Genomic DNA, 16,806 nt, shown 5'->3' on the forward strand with positions numbered 1-16,806 from the left:
AAAGAAAAAAAGAAAGAAAGAAAGAAAGAGAAAGAAAGAAAGAAGAAAGAAGGGAGGGAGGGAGGGAGGGAGGAAAGGAAGGAAGGAAGGAGAAGAAGAAGAAGAGGAAGAAGAGGAAGAAGAAGAAGGAGAAGAGGAAGAAGAAGGGGACGAAGAAGGGGACGAAGAAGAAGGAGGGAAGGAAGGAAGGAAGGATGGAGGGAGTGAGGGAGGGAGGGAAGGAAGGGAAAGAAAGAAAGAAAGGGGAAAAGCCCCAAATCCAATAGAAAAACAGAATAGGCAGTTCACACACAAGGAAGTACAAATTGCTCCTCCAGTATAAAAAGATGCTATTGGAAACACCACCACGGCGTGTGGGTAACCTACGCAACAATCCTACAAGATCCTGTACACATATCCTAGAACTTAAAGTACTATAAAAAATAATTCTTAACTTTACTCATAATAAGGGAAATGCAAATTAAAATTAAAACTAGGATGCCATTTTTCTCCCATCCGATTGGCTAAGATAATAAGGGTTATTAACACACCACTGGCAAGAGCGAGGAAGAACAGGCGTTCTCACGCACAGCCCACTGGTGGGAGTGTAAATCGGTACAACTTTCTATGGAGGGCAAATTAGCAATTTCTGCCGAAATTAGATATGCTTTTCGTACAGAAATTCCATCTCTAGGATTTTGTTCTACAGATATACTTTTATATGAGAAATGCTATATGTACAAGGTTTATTTCTTTCAGCACTTTTTTTTTTTTTTTGAAGTGGAGTTTCACTCTTGTTGCCCAGGCTGGAGTGCAATGGTACCATTTTGGCTCCTGGGTTCAAGTGATTCTTCTGCCTCAGCCTCCCGAGTAGCTAGGATTACAGGCATGGGCCACCATGGACGGTTAATTTGTGTATATGTGTATTTTTAGTAGAGACAAGGTTTCTCCGTGTTGGTCAGGCTGGTCTCAAACTCCCGACCTCAGGTGATCCACTGCCCTCGGCTTCCCAGAGTGCTGGGATTACAGGTGTGAGCCACCGCCCCCGGCCTAGCACTTTTTCATAGTTAGAAAAGATTGCTAACAACCTGTGTCCACTACAAGAGACTAGCAGAACTTGTCCAGGTGTGGTGGCTCACGCCTGTAATCCTAGCACTTCGGGAGGCTGAGGCAGGTGGATCACCTGACGTCAGGAGTTCAAGACCAGCCTGGCCAACAGGGCAAAACCCCGTCTCTACTAAACATACAAAAATTACCTGGGTATGGTGGGGTGTGCCTGTAATCCCACCTACTCGGAAGCTAAGGCAGGAGAATCGCTTGAACCCAGGAGGCGGAGGTTGCAGTGAGCTGAGATCACATCACTGCACTCTAGCCTGGGTGACAGAGCTAGAATCTATCTCAAAAAAAAAAAAAAAAGAGAGAGAGAGTGAGAGTGACTAGTAGAATTTATCATGTTACAGCAAAACAGTGGCACCCTTACCGAAGAACAAGGAAGCTCTGTGTCTGGACATGGAGTGAGCTCCTGTTACGCTGTGGAAAAACCAGGTGCAGAATAAGGCGTGCTACAATGTGTGCAGGAAAGACGAAAACGATAGGCGTGTATTTGCTCAGTAATATTAGTGCACAGAGGAGACTGCTGACAGTGATTGCTGGAAGTGTAGGAACTGGGTGGCTTGGGGCCAGGAAGAGGGAGAAACTAGTGAATATCACTTTGGACCTTTTGAATTTTGAATCATGTGAAGGTACTTTCCACTAAACAATAAAACAGGGCCAGGTGCAGTGGCTCATGCCTGTAATTCCAGCACTGTGGGAGGCCGAGGTGGGCAGATCACTCGAAGTCAGGAGTTTGAGACCAGCCTGGCCATGTTTGGTGAAACCTCACCTCTACTAAAAACACAAAAACTAGCTGGGTATGCTGGTGCATGTCTGTCATCCCAGCTACTCAGAAGGCTGAGGCAGGAGAATGGCTTGAACCTGAGAGGCGGAGGTTGCAGTGAGCCGAGATCACACCACTGCGCTCCAGCCTGGGTGAAAGAGCAAGGCAGAAGAGCAAAGACCAAGGTCCCCAAGAAGCGCCCTCAGCGCACAGCATCCATCCAGTGTGTTTGCTACATTTGACCAGTCACAGGTTCAGGAGTTCAAAGAGGCCTTCAACATGACTGATCAGAACAGAGATGGTTTAGTTGACAAGGAAAATTTGCACACCATGCTTGCTTCATTGGGGAAGAATCCAACTGATGAGTATGTGGATGCCATGAGGAATGAGGCTCCAGGGCCCATCAGTTTCACCATGTTCCTCACCATGTTGGGTGGGAAGCTAAATGGCACAGATCCTGAAGATGTCATCAGAAATGCTTTTGCTTGCTTTGATGAAGAAGCCACTGGCACCATTTGTGAAGGTTCCCTGAGAGAGCTGCTGACAACCATGGGCGATCGGTTTATGGATGAGGACGTGGATGCGCTGTACAGGAAAGCACCTATGAACAAAAAGGAGAATTTCAATTCCATCGAGTTCACACACATCCTGAAACATGGAGCAAAAGACAAAAGATGATGGAAAGAACTCGAATTCCAGCCAAACGTTCCTTGTCACCATTTTGAGCACTTCTGAGATTTTCTCTTGCACGTCCTAAGCTTTTCAGCTTTTGCATTTCCTGTTGTATTTATTCTCAGCCACTTTGGGCACGTGTATCTTTACACTCAGACTGGAAATGGGACTTTCTATAATATCATTTTCAGAATAGAAAGTAGGGTAATTTAACCTAGCAGCCCCTCCCCCCAATAACTGGTCTATACAGAGTCAATATATTTTTTCCGAGAAAGGTATTCGCTGAATGTTTTCTGAGCCGTAATTAAAGTTTATGATAAAATAAAACAAACAAAACCAACAATTAAGCAAATCAGAAACTTTTTAATTAACCAAACAAACGTGTTTTCATGGACTTTGTTGGTGTTTCCAGGCTGATGGTAATCCATGCCTGGAGTTTAGGTCACTATTCCCCTATTGTTTACATTGCCTGATGGTTAATTGTTTCCCTTCGTCTCCGCCAAGGGAAGGATTCATTTATAATGAACTTCTCAGCTCAGTGTCTGTCGGCAAGCACTTACTGACGCCCACAAGCCCTGACACTGCGCCAACTCCAGGGGAACAAAAGTGAGTCAAGCTGGGTGTCTAGCCCCTGGCTAGGATGGGCTCACATTAGTGGGGGAAACACATACAAACACATGCCCGCACTGCAGGATTGAGTGTGCAACAGAAGTGTGCACAAGGCGAGAGGGGGAGAGAGGAAAGCTGATTCGCTCCGGTAGGTGGGAGGGGCGAAAGTACCAAGCAAGACCTCCCTGAGAAACTGGAGTGGAATTCGGCTTTAGAACCATGAATAGACTAATACAAGAGCAAGTTCTTTGAGAGAGTAGCAGGATGGGTTCCAGGGAGCACGTGGCTCCAGCCCAGAGTGGAGCACGGGAGATGCCCGGGTGCTGTGGGATGAGAGGTGAGGAGGGCTGGTCAGGGTGGCAAGGGCACTGAATACCAGAAACATCTGGACTCTTATTCTGCAGGTAACAGGGAGGCAGAGGCTTTTACGCTCAAAAGGAATGAGTCCCAGTGGCTGGCACAGAGAAGGGAAGTGCGCAACGCGGGTCGAATGGATACGGTGGCCTCAATGTAGCGTCCTCAAATGCCACTGCAGACTGGGTCTCCTCGTCCACTTCACCCTCTGCGGCAATCCGACTTGTGAGACCTGGGTGCGTGCGTGTGCACGTGTGTGTTCAGATGGAGGTGGCTTCCCAGCCATCCAGGCTTGCCCCAACCTCCCTCGTACACGCGCGCAGGGCTCCTACCCCACCTCGCCTGCCTGCTGTACCCGGCGTTGATTCCTTCCCCCTGCCTGTTTTCTGTTCAAATCCTTTTCTACTTCTCCCTCCCGTCAAGACAGTGGATTCCAGTCCCTGCTCCCGCCAGGACACCGCCTTTGCGACTGAGGCTGAATTCAGCGCCTTGGAGGTGGGGGCCTCAGGGTAGGCGGGGTTGGTTGGAGGCCTGCCACCCACATTCCAACCCCAAGCGACCTCCGAGAGGGCGGGGTCTCTGGCTCGGTTATTTAGCTCGTCCACCCTTCTTCCCCACCACAAGAAGCGAAACGTCTTTGAGCAAGATGGGTCTCTACCGCGTCCGCGTGTCCACTGGGGCCTCGCTCTGTGCCGGCTCCAACAACCAGGTGCAGCTGTGGCTGGTCGGCCAGCACGGGGAGGCGGCGCTCGGGACGCGACTGTGGCCGGCACGGGGCAAGGTGAGCTCCCCAGAGGAATCTGGCGCGGAGGGCTGCGCCCCTGGCTCAGTCAGATACCGGGGAGGAGGGGAGGGAGACGCGCCCCAGCCAGCCTCGGACGGATCCTCTCTGCCGAGGACGCACTCGCTGCGCTCACAGCGCACGGAGACCGCGGAGGTGGGGGCTTTAGGGCAGACAGTCAGCGCTCAGTAACTCTTCCCAATCTCCTGCCCAATCTCCTTGGAATTGAGGGGATGCTCCTGTGCGCCCCTCAGTGTCCAGAACTCCCTTGTCTGGAAACTCAGCCGTCCCCTGAGCGGCCGTCTGTCCTCCCGCTTTCTCTATTTTTTTTTTTTTTTATTTTGTTTGTTTGACGGAGTTTCACTCTTGTTTCCCTGGCTGGAGTGCAATGGCGCGATCTCGGCTCACGACAACCTCCGCCTCCTGGGTTCAGGCAATTCTCCTGCCTCAGCCTCCCGAGTAGCTGGGATTACAGGCACGCGCCACCATGCCCAGCTAATTTTTTGTATTTTTAGTAGAGACGGGGTTTCACCGTGTTGACCAGGATGGTCTCGATCTCTTGACCTCGTGATCCACCCGCCTCGGCCTCCCAAAGTGCTGGGATTACAGGCTTGAGCCACCGCGCCCGGCCTCGCTTTCTCTATTTTTAAAAACGGTTTCAACCGCTAGCGGTATGGGATCTCTGACCTTCCCGGCTTTCTCGCCTGGGGTGGGGTGGGTGGTGAGAGCGAAGGGATGGGAAGCCGAGACAGGAGAACGCTCTCGATTCCCGACCCACATCCCATCATATCTCATCTCATATCTACCTGGGGTCCTACCGGGACCTGTTAGGTTTTTCCTCCGCCAACCCTAAATTCCCGTCACTGGTCCAGCTCTCTCCCAGTTCCCAAATCCGGATGCCTGTCCCAGGGAACTTCAGAGGAAATGAGTCCGCACCTCCTCCCACCTCCCAGACCTCTCCTGCTGCCTCCCCCGGTGTCACCTGCGCCTCCTCCCTCTTTACCTCTGTGTGAACAAGAATGTGGCGCAGTCAGTTCCAGACCCTGAGCATCTGCCGCGCCCCGGCCCCATATCCGCCCGCCCCGGACCTCCAGCTCCACTTGAACCTGCTGAGCGCTGCTCCCCGCACCCCCACGCCCTTGCTCCAAGCTTCCGAGAAAGCGGAGTGAAAGGAGCCAGAAAGAGAAAGAAAAAATGCGCACAGAGCAGGTGGCCCCGCAACTCCACGCTGAGGGGATGGGGCACGGAAGGCGGAAAGGCGCGCTCCTTCCTCCCTTTTTCCCTCCCGAGGGTGGGCAGCTGGTGACGCACAATAAACGCTCAGTAAATGTTCCCGCTGCTCCGTCTCTTTGGAATTGAGGGGATGCTGCGAGCGTCCCTCATTCCACGCAGCTCTCGCGCCTGCAAACTCAGTGGTCGCCGGAGCGGCCGTGGGTCCTCCGCTTTCTCGATTTTAAAAGCCGTTTGAACCCTCCGTTGGCCTGGCCACCTCCGCGGCAGACCTTCCAAGCCCTTCCGAAGCCAGAATGATTCCCCTAATTCACTCCCGCTACTTAACGCGTTTGAATGGCTCCCCCTTGTCCTGGGGACCAAATCCAAAGCCCTCAGCGCCACCTTCCAGAGCCTCCCGACCTGCTGACCCCCCCCCCCCCCACGCCTGGGCTCTGAGCTCCGGCTCCAGATGCTGCCGGTCCGCCCTTCCCCTCTGCGCTGTCCCTGCCCGGCACGCCTTCTCCCTGCCGCCCTGGCTCTCACTCTCACTGGCTAAGCCCTCTCCTCCAGGTCTCCGGGAAGGCTGTCTCCAGGCCGGTGGGGCTCCTGCAGGGCCTCAGTGGGGCAGGGGAGCGGGGGGTGTCGGACAGCGGGAATTACCGCCAGCGAGTCCCAGCTCCACAGCGCTCACTCGCCCAGGACGCGGCTCCGGGTTCCCAGCGCCCAGCCCAGCACTTGGCACACCCAATGACCACAGGGAGGAGGAAGTGAAGGAAGGAGCGCACCTTTCCACCTGCCGCCCTCCCATCCCCTCAGAACCCAGTCCTCGGGACACCTGGTTGGGAGCGAACAGCCCCCCTCTCTCTCTCCTGCGCGCTCTCTCTCTCTCTCTCTCTCTCTCTCTCTCTCTCTCTCTCTCTCTCTCGTTCCATTCGCGCCGCCTTCTCAGAGGCTCCCAGGAAGGGCGTGGACGTGGAGGGCGCAGGGTTCAGCCTAGTGCCCCTTCCCCAGGCCCCAGCGGGGCTGAGCCTCTGCTGCCGCCCATAGGTGACTGAAGTCAAGGTGGAAGTGCCGGAGTACCTGGGGCCGCTGCTGTTCGTGAAACTGCGCAAAAGACACCTCCTCCAGGACGACGCCTGGTTCTGCAGCTGGATCTCGGTGCAGGGCCCCGGGGCCGCGGGGGACGAGGTCAGGTTCCCTTGCTACCGCTGGGTGGAGGGCGACGGCGTCCTGAGCCTGCCGGAAGGCACCGGTGAGCGCGGGGCTGGGGTGCCAGAGAAGCTGGGCGGATGCAGGGTGGAGAAGAGGGCGCAGGATGGGGCTGCGGGAACCTGGAGTGCAGAGGTCTTGGGGTGTGGAAGGGGCGGTGGCTGCCGCGGGCACAGAGTGACTGGAGGCTGGGGAGGGGTGTGGTGCTGCAGGGGCAGAGGCCACACGGAAGCACGGGGTGACCAGGCTCTCCCGGCAGGGACCAGAAGAGGCTCTCAGAAGCAGTGACTGGCTAAGCCCTCCTCTGTCCTTCTAGGCCGCACTGTGTTCGATGACCCTCAAGGCCTGTTCCGGAAGCTCCGGGAGGAGGAGCTGGAAGAGAGAAGGAAGCTGTACCGGTGAGCCCTCCCCCCCTCCCCCCTTCCCCCCCTGCCCCCCGCGGGGGAGCTGCTGAGGCCTCCAGCACCCAGGCTTGACTTCACCCCTGCCCCACAGGTGGGGAAGCTGGAAGGATGGGCTGATTCTGAATGTGGCTGGAGCCAAACTGTGTGACCTCCCTGTGGATGAGCGATTTCTGGAAGACAAGAGAGTCGACTTTGAAGCTTCGCTGGCCAAGGGGTGAGAGCGAGGGGAGGCTGGGTGACAGGGAGGTGACCTGGTCTGGTGGAAGCCAAGGGGCTTGCAGGCTGCACTGCCCTGGACCGGCCCAAGATGGGCGCCTGTGGCTGCAATGCTGGAGCCTCAGAATCATGCTCACACCCTTTGCCCGTCTGCCCTGAAGGCTGGCGGACCTCGCTATCAAAGACACTTTCAACCTTCTGACTTGCTGGAAGGATCTGGATGACTTCGACCGGATTTTCTGGTGTGGCCAGAGCAAGCTGGCGGGTCAGCCCCCCACCCCGATACGTGCCCCAGGACCCTTACCCCCAGATCCCACCCAATCCAGGGGAATTGGAAGAACCAGGGCAGGGAGACCAGCGACTTGGGTCCCTCTGGGGGGCTGGGTCAAGGGGGTGTGGCTGGTGAGGCTGGAAGGACCAAGAGCTCAGATCCCACAACTTGCTCAACTGCCTTCCCCAGAGCGTGTGCGGGACTCCTGGAAGGAAGATGCCTTGTTTGGGTACCAGTTTCTTAATGGTGCCAACCCCATGTTGCTGAGGCGCTCCAGTCGCCTTCCCGCACGCCTCGTGTTCCCTCCAGGGATGGAGGAACTGCAGGCCGAGCTGCAGAAGGAGCTGGAGGTATGGACATCAGAGCCCAGAGGACGCTCAGCAGTGCAGTGGGACGGGCTGGCATCATTGATGCCATTGCGGGACCCACTGTTGGCCTGGCCTGCTGCCAGCCGGCAAGGAGGGCTTCTGCAGGAGAGGCCCTGCACGGCCCCCTTCCCACACGGGAGGAGCCTGCTGCAGAGGGTGGGTGTGCAAGGCGCAATGCTTGATAGAAACAGGGTCAAACGAAGAAATGTGACTGGGCCTTGGTGCTAGGGATTCAAGGAGTGTGCAGAGTAAGAGACCCAGGGTCAGAGTGCTGTGGCTGCTACTCAGGACGCAACATGGAGCAACAGAGAGGAAGGCCATGGGATTACAGGGCAGAACGACTTGGATGGAACCCTGGTTCTGCTGGTTGTAAGCTGTGTGACCTCAGGCAAAGTATCCAGCCTCTCTGATTATCTCTTTCTGTAAAATTAAGGCTCATTCTACTATGTGTAAAAATGATAAGGCTGAATGCAGTGACTCACACATATAATCCCATCACTTTGGGAGGCCGAGGCAGGAGGGTCGCCTGAGCCCAGGAGTTGGAGACCAGCCTAGCCAATGTGGTGAAACCCTGTCTCTACAAAAATACTAAAATTAGTGCCTATAATTTTCGGTGTCGTGGCATGCACCTGTAGTCCCAGCTACTTGGGAGGCTGAGGTGGGAGGATCACCTGGGCCCACGGAAGTGGAGGCTGCCGTCAGCCATGTTGATCCCGCCACTGCACTCCAGCCTGGGCAGCAGAGTAAAACCCTGGCTCAAAAAAACTGATACGCGGCAACAAGCCCATAATCCACCAGCTGGTACAAAGTAGGTGATGGGGACGAGCCCGCTCCCCTCTCTCTCTTCCCCCTTGGAGGAATCAGAGTAGGAAGAAGACACCTTATTCTGACAGCAGCCCTTGGCCTCTTCCCCACCCAGGGAGGCACACTGTTTGAAGCTGACTTCTCCCTGCTGGATGGGATCAAGGCCAATGTCATTCTGTGTAGCCAGCAGCACCTGGCTGCCCCTCTGGTCATGCTGAAACTGCAGCCTGATGGGAAACTCTTGCCCATGGTCATCCAGGTGAGAGGACTCAGGATTTCTGCTCCCAGTCTCTGGCCTTCTCAGCTCAGCCCCGTAGTGAGATGCACTGAGCACTATCTGCAAAGGCGCTGGGCTAAGGCGCCGGGGGAGGCCTGAGGGAGGAATGCGCCAGGTCTCCCGTCTGAAGCCTTGCAGTGTAGCTGGAGACAGACTGGGCCAGTCTGCAGAAGCTCCGGGACTGAGGGAGTCCCTGAGGACAGAGACAGCCCAGGAGGGATGGGGGGGTGGGGGTCACCAGCCTTGGGGGAGGGCCAGGCGTCAGACCAGCGGGAGGGAGAGGAAGGACCTGTCCTCAAGGGCAAATCAGACAGGGCAGAGGCTGAGGGAGGGGGCGTCAGGAGATTCCTAGGGGCCAGTTGGACTGGGGCCAGACCAAGCCAGGATAAGGGGTCTGAGGTGGGAAGCTGGAGAAGGCTGGGCTGAGACGTGCTGAGGGCCTGCGGTGTGGGCTGACCTGTTTAGGATGGGCTGGAGAGGGGAGAGGCGTGGGCAATGTGCTCCAAGGCCGGCCCCAGGGGCAGGGGAGCTCAGGTGTGGGTAGTGACTGTCGGGATGGAGAGGACAGATGGATGCGAGTGCAGAGGGAGGTCAAGGAGAGAGCAAAGGGAAGCCAGGCCAGCTGCCTGCGGAAATAGCACAAACGAAGAGGACAGGGTGCTCAGGTGAGCTTTTGTCCGGCCAATGTTGAGTTAGAGGGAGACACTGAAATTGTCCAGCAGGCAGCTGAGAACTAGAGATTTAGTCATTTGTGCAGAGGTGGGGCCAAAAGATGAGATTTGGAAAAAAGTGTGGGATGAAGGAAGCAGGTGGTTTGACTCTTGTCTACTGTGGGGACTGAAGGAGGAAGTGGAGGCTGAAGGAGGCACCAGAAGGGCAGTTTCTGCAGAACGCTGGGCACCGAGCAGCTTGCAGGGTGCCAATGCAGCCAGGGAGCCGGCAGGAAAGGGAGGGGAAGTGGTGGCTGTGGGGAGCCGCAGCGGGCAGATGGGGAAAGGGAAACACGTTTGCAGGGGGAAGGGCGAGCTTCAACCTGCCAGGAAGGGGATGGGATCCCTGAGCGCCTGGCACTCAAGCCTTCTCTCCCCATGCCTCGTCCTTGCTCCAGCTCCAACTGCCCAGCACAGGAACCCCGCCACCCCTGCTCTTCTTGCCCACGGATCCTCCGATGGTCTGGCTTCTGGCCAAATGCTGGGTCCGCAGCTCTGACTTCCAGCTCCATGAGCTGCAGTCTCATCTTCTGAGGGGACACTTGATGGCTGAGGTCATTGCTGTGGCCACCATGAGGTGCCTTCCATCAATACATCCTGTCTTCAAGGTAACAGCTTATTCTCTTCTCTCCTGGCTGCCTGCCGCTATCTCTGCCCCAGGGCATGTTCCCGCCTCTGGAGGCTCCCTCTCTGTGAGGTCTCAGGGTGGGGAGAGAACCAATGAATGGACGAGTTGAGAGCAGCAGAGAGAGAGCATGGCTGACCACGTATTTTCAAAGGGGATATCACCTGCCACCGGGTGGGAAATGATTCTCGGGGAAAATGGCAAAAAATCTTACTCTTTTTATGGGTAAAGCACAGTACATGCAAATGACCAAGGATTCCATCCAATAGGAGGAAACCATGTAAATAACATTAAAAAGACCTTTTCCAGCCAGTCATTGATCTGTTTTGTTTTGGTTTCGTTTGGTTTTTTTGACAGAGTCTCACTCTGTCACCCAGGCTGGAGTGCAGTGGTGCCATCTTGGCTCACTGCAACCTCCGCCTCCTGGGTTCAAGCAGTTGTCCTGTCTCAGCATCCCGAAGTAGCTGGGATTACAGGTGTGTGCCACCATGCCCAGCTAATTTTTGTATTTGTAGTAGAGGCAGGGTTTCACCATATTGGTCAGGCCGGTCTGGAACTCCTGACCTCAGGTGATCCACCTGCCTTGGCCTCCCAAAGTGCTGGGATTATAGGCGTGAGCCACTGCACCTGGCCCAATCTTGGCTTCTTTAAAGAACTGAAAAAAGATGAGTGTCATGTATGAAGAGGAGGAGACCAGGCTCTGGAGGGAGGTGGAGGTTAGACCATCCATTCTGAGCGTGGGGGACAATATCCTCTAAGGGATGAAGATGGTTGGAAAATGTGTGTGAAAAATCTTTTTTTTTTTTTGAGACAGAGTCTCCCTCTGTCACCCAGGCTGAAGCGCAGTGGCACAGTCTTGGCTCACTGCAACCTCCATCTCCCGGGTTCAAGCAATTCTCCTGCCTCAGCCTCCAGACTACCACGCCCGGATAATTTTTGTATTTTTATTAGAGAAAGGGTTTTGCCATGTTGACCAGGCTGGTCTCAAACTCCTACCTCAGGTGATCTGCCCACATTGGCCTCCCAAAGTGTTGGGATTACAGACGTGAGCCACCGCACCCGGCCAAAACTTATTATTATTAACATTGAGATGATGTCTCACTCTGTTGCCCAAGCTGGAGTGCAATGGCACGATCTCAGCTCACTGCAACCTCTGCCTCCCAGGTTCAAGCAATTCACTTGCCTCAGCCTCCTGAGTAGTTTGGATTATAGGTGCACACCACCACACCCAGCTAATTTTTCTATTTTTAATAGAGACGGGGTTTCACCATGTTGGCCAGGCTGGTCTCAAACTCCTGACCTTGTGATCCACCCACCTCAGCGTCCCAAAGTGCTGGGATTGCAGGCATGAGCCACCACACCCAGCCCAAATTTTATTATTTTTATACAGCACAGATATAATGTGATATATATCTGTATAAAGCACAGATATAATGCTTTATACAGATATATAGACAAATATACAGTATATATGTAGCATTAATATTTCATGAGGTGGGGTGAGATTAGGAAAAAATATTTCAAAAAGCTATTTAGAAGGTGATTATTTTTAAAAAGTTGAAAAACTTTGGTCTAGACCTATGAAAACCTATGGAACAACAAGGAGGCCAGGTGCGGTGGTTCCCACCTGTAATCCCCGCTACGTGGGAGCTGAGGCACAAGAATTACAGGAACCCAGAAGGCGGAGGTTGCACTGAGCTGAGATCACACCACTGCATTTCAGCCTCGGAAACAGAGTGAGACTCCCTCTCAAAAAAAAAAAAAAAAAAGAAAACTTGTGTATCACGGGGGCTTGGCGTACAGATGATTTTGTCACCAGCTAATAAGCATGGTACTGATAGGTAGCTTTTGGATCCCCTCCCTCCTCCCACCTTCCACCCACAAGTAGACTCAGGTGTCTGCTGATCCCTTTGTGCCCATGTGTACCCAGTGTTCAGTTCTCACTTATAAGTCAGAACATGCCACGTTCGGCTTTCTGTTCCTGTATTAGTCCACTTAGGATGATGGCATCCAGCCACATCCATGTTGCTGCAGAGAACATGATTTTGTTCTTTTTATGGCTGCGTAGTATTCCATAGTGTATATGTACCACATTTTCTTTACCCGGTCATTGTTGATGGGCATTTAGGTTGATTCCATGTCTTTGCTGTTGTGAGTAGTGCTCTGATGAACAAACGTGAGCATGCATCTTTGTGGTAGGGCCATTGATATTTGGGCGGGCGGGTATATATTCAGTAATGGCACTGCTGGGCCGAATGGTACTTCTGAAACCTCACTGTTGAGAGGCCACTGAACTTTGCGTCTGTGCCTTTTCTGAAGACCTGGTGCCTTCCTGCTTGTCAGCCCCTGTTTCCTGCAGGGATCTGCCGCGGCTCTCCTCTGACTTTGCCCTTCCCTGCTTTTCTCCCTCTAGCTTCTAATTCCCCACCTGCGATACACCCTGGAAATTAACGTCCGGGCCAGGACTGGACTGGTCTCTGACATGGGAGTTTTCGATCAGGTATGGGGAGAGACAGGGAGACTCTGGGTCACTCTTCTTTCCAGCTCTGGACTCAGGGCAGGTCGGTTCACCTGACTCTGCTCATCCTCGCTCCTCAGGTGGTGAGCACCGGTGGGGGAGGCCACCTGGAGCTGCTCAAGCGAGCTGGAGCCTTTCTAACCTATAGCTCCTTCTGTCCCCCGGATGACTTGGCTGACCGGGGTCTCCTGGAAGTGAAGTCTTCCTTCTATGCCCAAGATGCCATGCGGCTCTGGGAAATCATCTCTCGGTGAGGCCAGTGGGAAGGCCAGTGGGGGTGCCAGAGGGGGTGCCAGGGGGGTGCCAGTGGGGGTGGAGAGGACGTCTAGGAGAGCAGGAGGTCTGCGTCTGGTTGGAGGACTGGGGCCCTGACCTGGCCATGTGGGCAGGGGCAGAGCTGGCTTCAGCTCCCTGGCCCTGCTCCCTTGGCTGGTAGGTACGTGGAAGGAATCGTGAGTCTCCACTATAAGACAGACGTGGCTGTGAAAGGCGACACAGAGCTGCAGACCTGGTGTCGGGAGATCACTGAAATTGGGCTGCTAGGGGCCCAGGACCGAGGTAAGAGGCCCCTGCCCGGAGATCTCAGACACAAAACACAAGAGACCTCCTCAGAATCCTCTGTGCTTCTTTTTTTTTTCTGAGATGGAGTTTCACTCTGTCTCCCAGGCTGGAGTGCAGCGGCGTAATCTCCGCTCATCGCAACCTCTGCCCGTGAGGTTCAAGCAATTCTCGTGCCTCAGCCTCCTAAGTAGCTGGGATTACAGGCACCCGACACCACACCTGGCTAATTTTTTATTTTTAGCAGAGACAGGGTTTCACCATGTTGGTGAACTCTTGAACTCCTGACCTCGTGATCCGCCTGCCTCGGCCTCCCAAAGTGTGGGGATTATGGGCGTGAAGCACTGCACCCAGCCTCCTCTGTGCTGCTCTGAAATCTCTCAGAAGCATTTTCGACACCGGTGAAAACTCCAAAAGCCTTCTCAGATTCACTCCCTCTCACCTAGAGACAGGTCTCCATCCTACGCACTGAGAACCCCTAGGTCCCTGACGCAGGGGACCAGAGGCTGTTCATAAACGTTTAAGGACTGACTCTCGAGAACAACAGATTGATTTGATTTGTAGTATTTGTGCATTTCCATGTTATAAATATTTCTTTCTTTCGTTTTTTTCTTTCTTTGAGACGGAGTTTCACTCTTGTTGCCCAGGCTGGAGTGCAATGGTGCAATCTCAGCTCACTGCAACCTCCACCTCCCAGGTTCAAGTGATTCTCCTGCCTCAGCCTCCCAAGTAGCTAGGATTAGAGGTGCCTGCCACTACACCTGGCTAATATTTTGTATTTTTAGTAGAGTCGGAGTTTTACCGTGTTGGCCAGGCTGGTCTTGAACTCCTGACCTCAGGTGATCTGCCTGCCTCAGCCTCCCAAAGTGCTGGGATTAAAGGCCCGAGCCACCGCGTCTGGCCAGTGTAAATATTTCTACTGTGACTACTAAGGTGTTGCTGACCAGCTTGCCAAATACCTTCACGTCCTGGACAGACTCTTGTGAGCCCGGATGAGTAAGCAGAAACACCCCACTGAGTGGGACCTCCCAGCAGAGCTCCCCATTCCCCACCTCCACCTGCTGTCATGGCAGTTCCCATAAGAGTTACTGAAGGCTCCTACTGCTCTTTCTCACGCCTCTCGTTCTCTGGGCCTCTGAGCTCCGCCCTCCTCCTGGCTTCACAGCTTCTGACTCTCCTCCCCCTGCAGGGTTTCCCGTCTCTTTACAGTCTCAGGAGCAGCTCTGCCGCTTTCTCACCATGTGCATCTTCACCTGCACTGGTCAGCACTCCTCTGTCCACCTGGGCCAGGTACTTAGCAGAGCTGGGCTGCTGGGAATTTGGGGTCTGGAGTGAGGGAGGGGTCTGTGTGCAAGAGGGCCACAGGGTTTTCTTTTCTTTCTTTCTTTCTTTCTTTTTTTTTTTTTTTTTTTTTTTTTTTGAGACAGAGTTTCACTCTTGTTACCCAGGCTGGAGTGCAATGGCGTGATCTCGGCTCACCGCAACCTCCGCCTCCTGGGTTCAGGCAATTCTCCTGCCTCAGCCTCCTGAGTAGCTGGGATTACAGGCACGCACCACCATGCCCAGCTAATTTTTTGTAGTTTTAGTAGAGACGGGGTTTCACCTTGTTGACCAGGATGGTCTCGATCTCTTGACCTCGTGATCCACCCGCCTCTGCCTCCCAAAGTGCTGGGATTACAGGCGTGATCCACCGCGCCCGGCCTCTTTCTTTCTTCTGAAATGGAATCTTGCACTGTCGCCTGAGCTGGAGTGCAGTGGTGCGATCTTGGCTCACTGCAACCTCCGCCTCCTGGGTTCACACAATTCTCCTGCCTCAGTCTCCCGAGTAGCTGGAATTACAGGTGCGCACCACCATGTCCAGCTCATTTTTTGTATTTTTAGTAGAGACGGGGTTTCACTATGTTGGCCAGACTGGTCTCGAAGTCCTGACTTCGTGATCTGCCCGCCTCGGCTTCTCAGAGTGCTGGGATTGCAGGCGGGAGCCACCGCACCCGGCGGCCCCAGGGTTTTGAGGCTTCGCAGACACTGACTCTAGATCCCTGCCCTTCCTTAGCTGGACTGGTACACTTGGGTCCCTAATGCACCCTGCACGATGCGGCTGCCCCCGCCAACCACCAAGGATGCGACGCTGGAGACGGTGATGGCGACACTGCCCAACTTCCACCAAGCTTCTCTCCAGATGTCCATCACTTGGCAGCTGGGCAGACGCCAGCCCGTTATGGTGAGAGCCAAGTGCCCGGGTCTGAGGGAGGAGGCAGCTGTGGGAGCGTGTGGCTCCCCAGACTGGGGGTCATGAGGCTCTCAGCCGCCTTTCCCTCTGCCTCCCAGGTAGCTGTGGGCCAGCATGAGGAGGAGTATTTTTCGGGCCCTGAGCCTAAGGCCGTGCTGAGGAAGTTCCGGGAGGAGCTGGCTGCCCTGGATAAGGAAATCGAGACCCGGAATGCAAAGCTGGACATGCCCTACGAATACCTGCGGCCCAGCCTGGTGGAAAACAGTGTGGCCATCTGAGTTACCAGGCTTTGGTTATCTCAGCCCCCATCAGCCAAGCCACAACCCCACCCTTGTTGGTGACAGTCCTGTTCTCCCAAGCCCCACACTCTTCCCATGCCCCACCCTCCCTAAGGGGGCACCTTGCCATGGTCTCTGCACCCAGCGAGCACATGGTACTGTAGAGGCATCGCCTGGGGCCTTATTCCTCCTTCCCTCCTCCCTCTCTTTCTCTTTCTTCTTTTAGATCTATAGGGCAAATAACCACAATTATATAAACTATATCAAGGATAGAATAGGGTAATAATACATATTACTCCGCACCTTTTATGAATCACATATGATTTTCTTTTTCTCACTGTGACATCCAGGCTGGAGTGCGGTGACACCATCACCACGGCTCACTGCAGCCTCAACCTCCTGGGCTCAAGTGATCCTCCCTCCTCAGCCTCCCAAGTAGCTGGGAGTACAGGCTCATGCCACTATCCCCAGCTAATACTTTTTGTTTTTTGTAGAGAAGGGGCCTCACTATGTTGCCTAGGCTGGAAGTATGATTTTGAACCCAAATTGAGTTTAACAGTAACAGAAAGTTATTTTACACTAATGATGGAAAAATTATTTTACAGTACTAGGACTGAACTATTTCAAATAAAACATTGGCGAAAGAATATAGAGCATCAAAAAAATTCCTCTGGGTTCGTATGCTTAATGTGGTAAAGAATTTAAAATTTAAAATTTTTTTTTTTTTTTGAGATTAAGTCTTGGTCTTGTGGTCCAGGCTGGAGTGCAGTGGCACCATCTCGGCTCACTGCAACCTCCACCTCCTGGGTTCAAGCAGTTCTCCCGACTCAGACTCCTGAGTAGCTGGGATTGCAG

The 16,806-nt window shown here is 54.0% G+C and overlaps 1 protein-coding gene and 1 pseudogene across 1 annotated transcript; both read left to right on the forward strand.

Annotated features, from left to right (window-relative positions):
• Positions 1-326: 326 nt before the first annotated feature.
• On the forward strand, positions 327-2,854 carry LOC116545087 (annotated as a pseudogene).
• Positions 2,855-3,870: 1,016 nt separating this feature from the next.
• ALOX15 (arachidonate 15-lipoxygenase) lies at positions 3,871-16,598 on the forward strand. Its single transcript, XM_032271691.1, has 14 exons — positions 3,871-4,271; positions 6,531-6,735; positions 7,009-7,090; positions 7,188-7,310; positions 7,474-7,577; positions 7,773-7,933; positions 8,871-9,014; positions 10,141-10,350; positions 12,781-12,867; positions 12,966-13,135; positions 13,322-13,443; positions 14,633-14,733; positions 15,497-15,664; positions 15,772-16,598. Exons 1-14 carry the CDS (start codon positions 4,137-4,139, stop codon positions 15,949-15,951), a joined length of 1,992 nt encoding a protein of 663 aa, XP_032127582.1. The 5' UTR covers positions 3,871-4,136; the 3' UTR covers positions 15,952-16,598.
• Positions 16,599-16,806: the final 208 nt, after the last annotated feature.

The sequence above is a fragment of the Sapajus apella genome, unplaced genomic scaffold, assembly GCF_009761245.1.
Source record: "Sapajus apella isolate SASKATOON/1434 unplaced genomic scaffold, GSC_monkey_1.0 scaffold245, whole genome shotgun sequence".
Classification (NCBI taxonomy): domain Eukaryota; kingdom Metazoa; phylum Chordata; class Mammalia; order Primates; family Cebidae; genus Sapajus; species Sapajus apella.

What these genes read in the sequence shown, in the direction of transcription:
- ALOX15 (XM_032271691.1), top strand. Translation starts at nt 4,137, where the DNA reads ATGGGTCTCTACCGCGTCCGCGTGTCCACTGGGGCCTCGCTCTGTGCC. An exon ending in ACATGGGAGTTTTCGATCAG is followed by an intron (nt 12,868 to 12,965) that starts GTATGGGGAGAG and finishes CTCGCTCCTCAG; the next exon opens with GTGGTGAGCACCGGTGGGGG. An exon ending in CTCTGGGAAATCATCTCTCG is followed by an intron (nt 13,136 to 13,321) that starts GTGAGGCCAGTG and finishes CTTGGCTGGTAG; the next exon opens with GTACGTGGAAGGAATCGTGA.